Source organism: Palaemon carinicauda, chromosome 15, assembly GCF_036898095.1.
Source record: "Palaemon carinicauda isolate YSFRI2023 chromosome 15, ASM3689809v2, whole genome shotgun sequence".
NCBI lineage: Eukaryota > Metazoa > Arthropoda > Malacostraca > Decapoda > Palaemonidae > Palaemon > Palaemon carinicauda.
The window spans coordinates 35,803,203-35,815,759 of NC_090739.1; the positions used below are offsets into that span (position 1 = coordinate 35,803,203).

At 33.2% G+C, this 12,557-nt stretch overlaps 1 protein-coding gene across 1 annotated transcript in view; it reads right to left on the minus strand.

The window, feature by feature from the left end:
• Window positions 1-568: 568 nt before the first annotated feature.
• LOC137654555 (uncharacterized) overlaps window positions 569-12,557 on the minus strand; it is a 162,399-nt gene continuing 150,410 nt past the window's right edge. Inside the window, exons 3-14 of the mRNA XM_068388284.1 lie at window positions 11,102-11,305; window positions 9,944-10,539; window positions 9,544-9,690; window positions 8,779-8,854; window positions 8,457-8,630; window positions 7,560-7,745; window positions 6,608-6,733; window positions 6,050-6,196; window positions 5,357-5,687; window positions 4,709-4,951; window positions 4,296-4,567; window positions 569-1,862 (exon numbers count right to left, since the gene is read on the minus strand). Of these exons, the coding sequence (XP_068244385.1) occupies window positions 1,857-1,862; window positions 4,296-4,567; window positions 4,709-4,951; window positions 5,357-5,687; window positions 6,050-6,196; window positions 6,608-6,733; window positions 7,560-7,745; window positions 8,457-8,630; window positions 8,779-8,854; window positions 9,544-9,690; window positions 9,944-10,539; window positions 11,102-11,305 (2,508 nt within the window). The 3' untranslated portion in view covers window positions 569-1,856. The remainder of the gene's footprint in view (window positions 1,863-4,295; window positions 4,568-4,708; window positions 4,952-5,356; window positions 5,688-6,049; window positions 6,197-6,607; window positions 6,734-7,559; window positions 7,746-8,456; window positions 8,631-8,778; window positions 8,855-9,543; window positions 9,691-9,943; window positions 10,540-11,101; window positions 11,306-12,557) is intronic.

Below are 12,557 nucleotides of genomic sequence, written 5' to 3' on the forward strand. Positions count from 1 at the left end.
GCAGGAACGAAGGTAAGGTAGGTTACTAATACAGTGGTTTCAATCTCCTAATCCCACCGCACTGCAAAAAGGCAAAACTGCATATGTAAATCAGAATACTCGAGTCCACTTATGTTATTCTTTAGGAAGATATTTAATGAATTAAAAAAAAGATACTTATAATTCTAAAACAGTTTCACCTTCAGACTTTGTTATCATTATATATTAGCTCCATCTTAAGTTTTGAAGTTTGGAGATTTTAAAGCTGACTAGATGCTTCACTTCAAAACATTTAAAAAGTGTCAACCTTGATTCTAGCAGTATATGGTAAACCAGAATTGTATAAACAGCCAATGTGAATTGCATAACCATGATATTTATTTACTGTATGCAAAAGTATTATCTCAAACTGGGCTTATTTCAATCTCAAACTTCCTATTACAAATTTATATAAATTTATTAATACTGTGCAACTAGTTTCGAATTATTCTATTCCTCTTTGGTAATACACATTTCTTTAAACATTTTGAGAATTCATTACAGGTATTTATAAAGTTTTAATTAAAGGTACTCAAATGAAATACTGTCATAATTATAGGATTTTATTTAGTGATAGTTGAAAAGAATAATCATAAAAGAAAACAATTTTTATTTACAAGGAGAAGTAGAAAAAATATAAACAAGTTGGAAACTATGGTACAGTAGAAATATAGTACATGTAAACACGGATCAACTGAAACTGTGGCACAGCAAAATGTTTTAATTGCATAAACATTCAAGAAAAATAATCTCAAAGTTTGTGTTGCATACAATGACTGACAAGAAAAATTTCATCAGTGTCGATATAATTAAGTTTTACACAAAATATCAAAATAAAATATATTTACAAGATGCAAGGTACAGTGTGGGATGTCATGCAGCCAATCACTAAAATTGGGAACAGCAGTGAAAAAACAGGACAACCAAGTTAGATAACTATTATACATTAGAAAATATTTTACTTTCTTTTTTTAAGCTGACTCAAAAACTACAATAATAAAAAGATTCCAGCATTTGATCTTGATCACTGCACTGAAATTGGTAATTAAGATTGCAATTAAAGCTCAGAATTGTAGGATAGTATCTAAAAATTGTACAGCAACATGTACCGGTATCAGCAGGCTAGTAGCGACTGCTAGATACAAAACTGAAGAAAATGCCTTTACACATTCCTAACACTTATAGGAACTAAAGTGTTCATCTGCTGAAGATAGAACAGGACTATAATATGTCAGTAAATGTGTTATTACAAAGAAAATTAACTTTGTATATATAAATATGAAACAAGAAAAGGCAGAAAAAAGTCTAAGTAACACAGCATAGCACCATAAACACTACGAATCCGACAACGGCAATTCACATAATGAATCGTGATGTCTCTTTATACTATTTATACTTTTCCTGAAGAACAGTCCAAAAGATCTACATCATACTACATGGTGCTATATGGAAGACAGTCAAGTAAGTTATTCTGGAAATCACCAGACCAATTTATGATTTAGGAGCATCACAAGCAGGTACCATATGACTTGTGTATATATGTAACTCATAATAAAATACTGTAGTTATGGTAAGATAATAAAGAGAAAATTTGGCATTACTACTCTACATATAAAAAGCCGACTTAGCAATTTAAGCGCTGGTGGGTTTTCCTATGACAAGTTGGTGACTAAAATATATGCTTCACTGCCAATATATTTACAAAATATAATCACTAATATAATATAATTATTATAACAGATATAATCTTTGTACATATGAGCTATCAATAAATACATAGTAACCCTAACGACTTTGTTCAATTTTGCTTCTGAGATTTTGGCCCTTGTAGCTCTGTACTACACCTGAAATGGAAAGAAAGGAATAATTATTTACACTGATCAACTCAACAATGTTACACACAATACTTTACTATGAGAACAATACCCTGAGTTTCATCTCTCAATAATAAAATCTAACAGCAAAATTCTTTACTGTATAAGCAGTATATCTAATTCTAATCTAATCCTCAAAACTATGTACAGTATTAATAATCTACAGATAAGACAATAAAAGTACTATATAAGTGTGTACTATCTTAAAACCATTAAGTTTTTGTCAAACTTTATGTGAGTTTTTAATATTAATCTTGTTATTGACATAAATACACAATGATAGTGTAATAAAATAGTATTGATATCATCATTATTAAAGTAGCTTGATCACAGTAAATACTGTTGGTATTTATGGGGCTGGCTCAAAGAATTCTTTCTTAAATGAGTGGCAATAATTGATTCAAGAAAACGTAAAGAGTGGACTCTAGGGGGGAAAGAATGGAGAACCAATTAAAGTAAAAAACAGATATGAAAATAATGGAGATTGGTATTTAGGGAATACCAAAAATTAACTACCATTGCCTAACACATCACAATACCCAAAGTAAACAGTACTGTAATCCCCTTGCAAAGCATCTATATGATTAAAAAAAAGTCAGTGGGTACAGTGCCATAATTGGAGTATTAAAGATGGCCTAAATTATATTCTCCAAATTAACCAAAGTTCATAAATTTCACACCAAATTTGTCCTTTTAGTGTTTGAAAGCATATGGAGAAGAAATTTGCACTCCTGCTTACTCTTGTAACTATGATTATTATCATGTAGCACAAAAAAAAAAACCTCCAAGAAATATTCTCTATAACATATATCAATCACAGAATGTCTCTCTAAAACATCAGTTGAAAATCCCACACATTACCACTTACTCCACGATAGAATATTTCAGGCATGCTTAGTGCCAAAGTAGAACATAAGCAAAATACTGTACAGTACTTATAGAATACTGGCTAAAACACAAAATCATATCCTTAAATCATACCCCATCACTGGATGTAAAGAAACGTAGTATTCATCTATCATCTCTTTCATGTGATGATTATTGGTTTGATCATTTTCACTCAAGTTTCAGTGCTGTTTTGTGTTCACTGGCATTGGTTTCTAAGAAGCTGTTTCAAGGTCAAGTGTGAAGATTAACCTACTCTACTCAACAAGGTGAAATGTAGGAATCAGCAGTAACTGTTGGGTCATGAATTCAGCACTTACTATTTGAATACTAAATAGGCCAATTAGGAAAACAAAAGAGGATGACATGAATATCTCCTTAGTACGATTGCTGTTAAGGATCTTCAAATGGTAAATGATAAAATGCGAGAAATTTTGAAATAGTGGACGAATGTGTTGGTTTTTAAAAGTAAAAGTTTAGCATTGTCAAAATGAAATCCTAAAGTATTCAAATTAAGCGAATATATAGCTTAGATATTTTATAGGGTGCCAAAACCTTCAACGTATGGAAACTTAACAGGGAAATTAAACTAATGACCAAAAAGCAATGGATATCATACACATAGGGGTTCATCGATGACGGTGATTTTAAAGAGTAATTGTTAAAGTAGACATTGGACCATTTTACAACCTATCAAATGAAACTTATGTGGATATAATTCTAAGGGATTGATAACAGTCTTCTCTGAAATACTGACAGACCCATTTCATAAATTAAATGCTCAATGTCAAGATATCACAAACATAAAACCAAATCTCAAGCATTCCTTCCCTATTTCAAAATCACCCTTTTTTTTATTATGACATTGGATCAACATAGACAAGATTTCAGTAGCCGTTATACAGTACTAAAAACGTAAATCATACGGCATCCACAGCACAGTGAACATGTTAGAGTAAAGCTTATGAGGACAAAGATACTATGCATTATAACAGACTTGGCAAAATGGATGGTTTGGGAAGCAACAAATAATAGTTTAAAAGTCATTACCTGACAATTACAAATCTCGAGTGCTCTACTATTGATGTCAGTAAACAGTGGGCATGAACAAACTCAAAGCAAAAGTTGAGACAATGAAAATACTTTAAAGATAAGGTCACATGAATGGGATGAGAAACTGCTATAATAATGAGGTCACAGGAAAGGGATAATTGCACATATTTGATGATAACCAAAGGAAGAGAGTACATGTGATAGTAGATGAAATAGGATCTCATCGTTGTGGAGTTTTTGTGCTTATCTTTGATTACGTTCAGAATATTACATAAAAAATTATAATGAAACTACATCCTACAGTTTCGGAATAATAATTTTAAGGCCAAATGAGAAAAGTAGGTCTTCACGGTATATTCTTGTAATATTTTGCTACCTTAGTTTTCCCAGAATAAAACCAAATACCATCTTACATATAATTTCTCAATGTGAACAGTAACAATGATTAAATACAGATAAACTAACCTCTGTTGTAAGAAGTGTCTTAGCAGGAGACTCTTTAGGCACTGATTGTGGTGAAGGTGCTTCATAGATTACTTCAGAAGGCTTCATATTTGAAACAGTAGTGAGAGAAGGTAAGGTAAGTGAAGTAGGGGATAGAGGTGAAGTGGAAGAGACTGGTGATAGAGCTGAATCAACTGAAAGAGTTGTTACAGTTGAATTTGACCTCTCAACTCTGCGATGTGACTGGGCATCCTCATCTCCACCAGAGTACATGTCTGCTAGAATTCCACTCTCTGAAAATCAAAAAGAAAAACTTAAAATAAAACATATTGATGGCAAGATTGACTAACATATACTAACATAAGAAATGTTTCAAAACTACAGTACTCTATCACCATTCATAATAATGGTATGGAAACTTATGAAAACACTACCTGCAGAGCACTGACTGGTACGGGTAACTGAACGGTGCAGAGCTCGTGGAGAATCTCCTGGCTCAAACCCCAAATTTAGGGTCCCAACATAGGTTGGACAGACTGTGGAGGAATGAACTGAAGATGCCGAGGAAGATGATGATGAAGCTGAGGATGAACTGACGGAGATTATGGAATGAGGTCGTTTTCCTACTCCATTGGTTTCCCCAATTGTTGAAATTGATCCAGTACGAAGACGTGGTGCTGAAAAATAATACGACAGAAAAGAACATGAGCAACTAATCATAATAAAAATTATAACAAATTGGATTACAACCTCTGAGAATATCTTTTAACTTTTGCATTACAGTACAGTCAAAATTTTCTCAAGTACACAACGCCTTTCATTTAGCAGTTCAATGTACTGTTTTTTTAAAAAATAATACAACAGAAAAGAACATGGGCAACTAATTGTAATAGAAATTGTAATAAGTTGGAGTACAATTTCTGAGATTATAATCTTTTAACTTCTGCATTACAGTATAGTCAAAATTTTCTAGAATATTGCCGTACAATGCCTTTCATTTAGAAGTTCAATATAGTATACATATAAAAGTATACTGCATGTTTTTACCAATATCATAAAACTAGGAATTCAAAGTACTGTACCTTTATTTAACTGGTTAATGCTGATTGATCTATCACTAATCTGATCTTCACTGGGTCTTATATCCAAGCAAGGTTTGTTTCCTATTCCCATAGACGACATCTCATGTAACCTCATCGTTCTGTTCCGCAGGGCTTGGCGCCATAACAACTTTGAAATTTCTTCAGTCCAAGATTCCTTGAATTCAGTATTAGGAGCTTGAAGGAGGTAAGTGTCTGAAGGTTTTCTTTTTCGGAACCATATTTCAAACTTAGTTGAGCTGTCACCAACTTGTGCGGTTAAACCTATATCTGTCATCTTCATACTGTGCTTATACTGAAATATATCCAGGGTCTGAAAAATATAAAAATAAGATAATCAATTGAATAAGACCTAAGAAATTTGTGCAATTTATTTCAGTAAAAAAAATATTTAACCTTCACCTAATTTGTTTTCATAAAAAATAAATCCTTGTTTATTGTCTGAACATTACTACCTTAAGTAACTATTAAAGATTTTAAATGAAATTGGCAAGAAAGAAATTAACCAACATTGCCTTTGCTAAAAATACATTTTAATTTGATTATATGCAATATATATAAAAAAAATTCTTTGATCACGTAGGCTATAGCAGAAGAAAAATAATATTCAGTAATTTGCACCTCAGTCAATTAAACAACACGATTATTTAGAAAAGCAATTTAGTTTAAAATTACCTTCTTCTCAGGATCCCGTCTACTCTTACTGAAAAGGATCAATTCTTCAAACAGGAACACGTGCCTGACAGACTTCTTTGCTCTGCTTCCTTCCCAGACAACAAACTCCCCTTGTCTTAGCAGTCGGCCCTGTTCCTTGAGGTTTACCTAATAAGAAGATAAATATTACTTGCAGCTAGCAGTGAACTAAAAATAAAAAGTTTGCCCTATCATATTACAGTACTTAATAAAAATTACGGCTTATGAAGATGCTTTGGCTGATTAAGAAAAAAAAAAAACTCAATTATGTGGGTGATGGAATTCGACTTACGATCTTGCAAATAAACTTAACACATCTACATAAAAGAAATCCATGCATCTTTATCAATTATAAAACAGTACATTAGTACTGCACACTACAAAAAATAAGTGAAAAAAAATAACTTGTATTACTTTCAAAATATTTATTCATATTAGAATAAGACAATTATCATAGAAGTAAAACTTCAAAATTAAGACGTTTCATGCTAAATGAGAAAATTTACTAATTAACTTTTTTTCTAACATAAGTATACTTACATCACAATCCCTCAAAGAATCCATTGCAAGCAAGTCATTTCCATGTCGTAGTTGGAACTGAACCATTTCTTGGGCTCCCATAAGGTCATCGTAATTTTCATCTCCACGGCTACATTCTTTCAACAACTGGGAAAAGGACATAATGTAAATGGAGATTTTAACATTACTTTTGCATAAAAACTAAGCTAATAAAATTACTAAAGTAAAAATCCTCAGCACTGCTATCACTAAAAAAGTGCTCTTTCAAAGTAATAACAAAAATAAACACTTATGTACAGATCGTCACTCAATATGTGATGCCAATTTATAAAAAAACATTTGCTAACTTTGGTAGTTGTGGAGTGATACACGTAATAATAATGGATCAATACACATTCAAGTAGTATAATATTTTTTTCCAAAAAATATCAACTGGTATAGACAAATCAATGATGAAAAATTGGTACATGTATCACTGGAGTGGGTTTACAAGGGCATAATCACAAGATATATCTAAAACCTCAAGGATTTCTCAATATGAGAATATTCGGTCACCTGAGACTGATATCGTAAATAACCCGTTCTAGCGTGAGAAAATTACTTTCAACTGCAACAAAATTGCATTTCAGAATTTTATACCTTTTACTGCATTATCTTTAAAGATGTGCAGTAACAAAATAACTGTATTGTACATCAAATAAATGAAAATAAATGAATGAAAACGTCCATAATATTTACCATGAAATTATACCAAGACTTTAATTTTATGTTCGTAAAAAAAATTATAACCCTCATAAATTACTAATTAAATAATACGGAACCAAATAAATGAAATCTTATAAAGTATTGTGGGTAAATTACTTGTCTGTACAAGTCTTGTTAACAGACTAAAGAAAAAGATCAATTACAGTAATACATCAACAATTATCAGGGTGTACTATTAAACTTTGTTTTAAAGTCATAAATTACTAACCTGTTTCAAAATAAGAGCATATTTTCCCATTCGTTGAACTGGCTTCAGCAAGTAGGATGCCAAATCCATACGATCCTCTAGCTCGAGTTGCATTGCTCGGAAGAAGGCAGACCCATACTCCGACATGAGAGCATCAGACTTAGGCTTGTTCTTGTTATAAAGAGCATACAGATAGAACTGGCTTTCCTGAAATTCAAGAATACAAGGCTATTAATTATCCATACACTCTAAAAATAAAAAAGGACGTACCCTATTAGGTTATTACAAAGAACTGCAACTGAACTTTGCAATGATAACTGCATGAGAGAATGAAGGAAGATGGCAAGGATCGAGTTATCGGATGTGATACAAATGAGAAAGTCTATATTTATTTATTATTTACTACTAAAGAGACTGTTGGGAAATACATATAGAATAGAATAGTTAACCTTCTAGAGTATACGGCTTTGTAGGAAATGGAGAACTGGATAACTTAGGATTAAATACATTCGAACTGTGGCCCGAAAATAACATTAAAAAGAACATAATAGATTTTAACTGAATCTGTATCTGTAATCTGAGAGTGACGAAGATTAGAAAACTACAATAATGGGGAGTAGAGGAGGAATACTAAAGATAAGATTGCGTGGGAAGAATAATAAGTGAGACTGACGTGAAGTATGTCCTTATGAACACTAGCTGAAATGAAGAGAAAAGTTCAGCCGTGGAGAAACTGGTACAACCTCATCAATATCATAACAAAATAAATCTTATCCTTCGGTAGTGGGATAAAATGAAAATTTTTGCATGTAATTCGTGTCTCTTCTTGCAATTTTGAGCTAAACTTCCTTCCTGATAATACGAAAGATAACAATCTCTCTCCGTAGACTATATGAATAATATAAAATCAATACTTACATATCTTAGAAAAATGGAACCAACAGTGAAGGGTCGCATTTCACAGGCCTCAAGAGCACGAAGAAAATATCCAGAATGAAATTCGTAGATCTTTTCTATGTTTCCAAAGATGACGTTTCTTTGACCTCTAAGTGCCTGAGGAATATCTTCCCTCATCAGCTCAGGGATGTAGTTCTGAAATTAAGTTAAAACATATCATATATTTCACAATACAATTCTAAAAGAAACAGAGTAATATGACAGTAATATGTAGCATAACCAGCAGATTCCTGCATATTAGAAAATACCATTAGAGTATATAAAAATATTCCAGTGAACATACCTCAATTATGTATTCTAGAGAACTGACATAGTCCCTTTCTGTTTGGATAAGTTCTCTCATTATCATGAGCAATGTCCTGAAAATGGAAAAAAAAAATCAAATGCATTAACATTTCAGGCAAATGCAAATTCCAGCAGCATAGTGGTCTTAATACTCAGGTCTTTCCTAAAACTGTGTAACCTCAAACTTGCAAGACCAAAAACTCTCAACTTGAATTAAAAGTATTTATATTCTAACAATGTCCATTATGAAAAGGATAAATCAAGAATAATTTTATTGTGTTCTGAGCAAAAACTATCGTTAATAAGTAGAATATAAAATAGCTGAATATAAATATTTAAGTATACAAAATACACTTAATCATAGCAAACTAAAGGATACCTAACCCCCAAGATAACCATGTAATAGCACAAAGAATATTTAAAAGCGTAAAGGAAGGGGTGAAAACTTGACAGACTTTCCTGTTTCATTCTAACACTGTTCATCGATTTCTCTTGTTCAGCCTTTGGTGCGATTCATTACATCTTAACATCTAAAAAACTAACAACTCAGTACGATTGAAGAAAAGTACCAAAACAAGGAAGACGGGTATAAGGGTAAATGGGATTGGAAATAGATATACTGTTGTAAGAATAAAATTCCTATTTGAGCTTTATAATATTCAGTAAAAAGAAAATGAATACCCTAACGTACAATAATAGGTACGAATAGGTAACTGGCCCCATTTTCAGGAAAAAAAAAATAAGAACCTGAGTTTTAACTTACTTGCTCTTTTTTACTTCTTCCTGCGATAATTCATCTGTGTTAAATGACAGATTAAGTTGTGAACCACGTATCAGCAGATGGGAATTCACCGAAAATGATGGAATGCTCTTAGCACTGGTTGGTGACAAGGGAACGCCATCATCAAGGCTGGTGACGAAAACAATTAATTTCTTATTAATCGTGATAGAAATCTTTTAAAATATATAAAAAAAAAAACTAAAGAAAATTGTCTCCCTTTCACACACTGTAATATATATATATATATATATATATATATATATATATATATATATATATATATATATATATATATATATATATACATGTACAATATGCATCATAAATACATTATTTCCAAATAGAATATTTTTCTAGGAGAGAGATGGCGGTATCATCTTACCCTGAGTTTTCATCTGAATGTTCCTTGGGCACAAGGCCGTACTGCCATGTATTACTTCTTTTCATGAACTTGTTATTGATACTGATAGGGCCAGAACTATCACTTGAGGAGCATGAACTAGTCCCACTGGTACCGCTGGAACCTGAAGATGATGTTGCCGTTCCTGACGGTGTAGAAGTATGCTTTTGTGTGGAGTTGTTAGGCAATGAAGAGGACTGCTGCAGGTCCTCTGCACTTTCGCGAACTTCCTTAATTCCACCTAAACTTGTGCGACCTTCCAAGGGTATCTTAGAGGGTGGTGGAGGTGGTGGAGGATCTAGGAATACTGAATCGTCATCCGTGTCTAGTGAAGGGCATCTGGATAAAGAGTCCCTGGGTCTTGATCCAATAGAGGAGACCGATCTTCGGCGACCTGAGGCATTTAGAGGCGAACATGCCAACCAGGCCAAAGGAGACATCTCTTCTCCACCTCCTAAAACTTCGCCTAAGTCAACAAAGCTCTGACAGTCAAATTCCATTTGCCGTTTTGCCTTCTGCAGTACTGCTTGTCGACTGCGAAGAAGCTCATTCGTTTCTTGACATCTAACCTGGGCCATCTGAAAAAAACAATAATTTGGATTGAATTTTGTATAATTACATCTGAAACAAGCAAGTTTCGAAAAAAATGGCGCGGAGCTAAATGGCGAATAAGATAGCTCTGAAGGAATACTATGAAATATAAGGACAAAAAATAATAATAAAAACGGGTGGAGTATATCGTGAGATATATTGAAAGTTAATAGAGTTTACAGAGGCAAAAAATATAACTACTGCCAATAACAATTGATAGACATCTAAAGAGCACTGTCCGTGTTCACAACTAAGTTATAAGGAAAAACGATAAAAATGAGATATTTCGACTGATAATGTTTTACGTTTCTTGTATTGTATTTCAATTAAAAGCCAATTGAAATTTCATTTAATACCTATTTTATATTAGATTTATTTAGTCTAGAATCAGTTTTCCATTTTTACGGCCATCGAAACTAATGAACTTATTAAAGGTGCATATATATATCATAAAACGTTCTGAAATGTTTTCATACTATATTGCCATTAAAATTATTTTACGAATAAAAATATCGACATCTAAAACAAGTATCAAGAAAGACTGAGTACCTTGCACTGCTGCAGGAGTGTATGGTTGTTAAGGTTTGTGGCTAAGGCATTCATGGCAGTAAATGTGTCTTCAGGTATTGGTGGATGTTCCTCCAGGTAGGTGGTGAGAGCACGAGCGGCAGCGCCAACCTGGTCAGGTGACGCCAATCCCTCGTTCTTCACACGGCCTACGACCTTCATGGCTTCTAACGCCCATTCGTAGGCCTGTAATGACAAAAAAAAAAATATTATGAGTTTGGGTTGCTGCTGATATAAGTAAATAAATCTGTAATATTTATAAGCATACATCATTATATGAGAATCAATATATATCTCTGTATCATTGACAAAGGGGGCAGACTGAAGGTACACAACTCCATAACTTATATCTGTCTTTCCAACTCGAATTTCCTCAATAAAAGGAGACGATGAATGTAGTTGGACCTCCAAGATCTAGCGATACGAATTTGATTGCAAATTTTGCATAAAGTCTTATCAATCACTTTTAATTACTCTCGGTAAATTTGAATAGAAGTACAAGCTTTGTGCAAATGTTCAATAGAAAAAGTTTACAATTCAACTCATTTAATGATAAGCTGGTAAAGACAGTAACTATTGATAAATAACCAGTAAATATGAATCGTGGTCCCAAATAACAAAATAGCTTAAATATTTCACACCTTAATTATTTTGTTTCATATACCATTGTCATTATTTCTGGACTTGTAATTAAAGTTTGCATATCGTACAAAAACATCTTAGGATAAGAGGATGCACCCTTATATTAACGTCGTCTCCTTTCCGGAAGTTCTTTGTAAATAATAGAAGAAAAATAAAACAGACTGAAGGAAAAGACCCGCCAGGGTCAACGTATCCACAAGAGATTCCAGCCAGCTTTTGTTTAAGAGGGAACTATTATAGCCTGGCTCCTACTTCGACCCCAACCCCTCCCGCGTCCCTTTCTTCCTACATAGTAGTCTGATTCGACCAGCAGAAATTCTCACAGTACACCTGGAGACGTTTATAAAATGCATCTTTGCCTTCTGAGATGAAAGCTGTCCTTCCATTAACTTTTAGATGTTAGATACGCATATATATTTTCATTTATCAAGGAGAAAAAATATATTACTTTCCGAGTACCTATATAAAGCAACCTGTAAATCCTTACATGGTGGGTTGAAGTACCGAGTCCCCAGTACAAACCTTTCCTCCAAGGTTCTCTCTCTCTCTCTCTTCTCTCTCTCTCTCTCTCTCTCTCTCTCTCTCTCTCTCTCTCTCTCTCTCTCTCTCTCTCTCTCTCTCTCTCTAAACAAACAGGCAAAAATCTATAGATGGAAAGAAGTTCCTAAAGAATGGCGGGAAGTTCAAGCTAAAAATATATGCTTAGTCATAAGCAAAACAAATTGAAATTCCGTCAGGATGGGCGTTAAAGCTGCGAGGGTGCGTAGGTTCAAATGCAATATCGAGGAAGACCGGA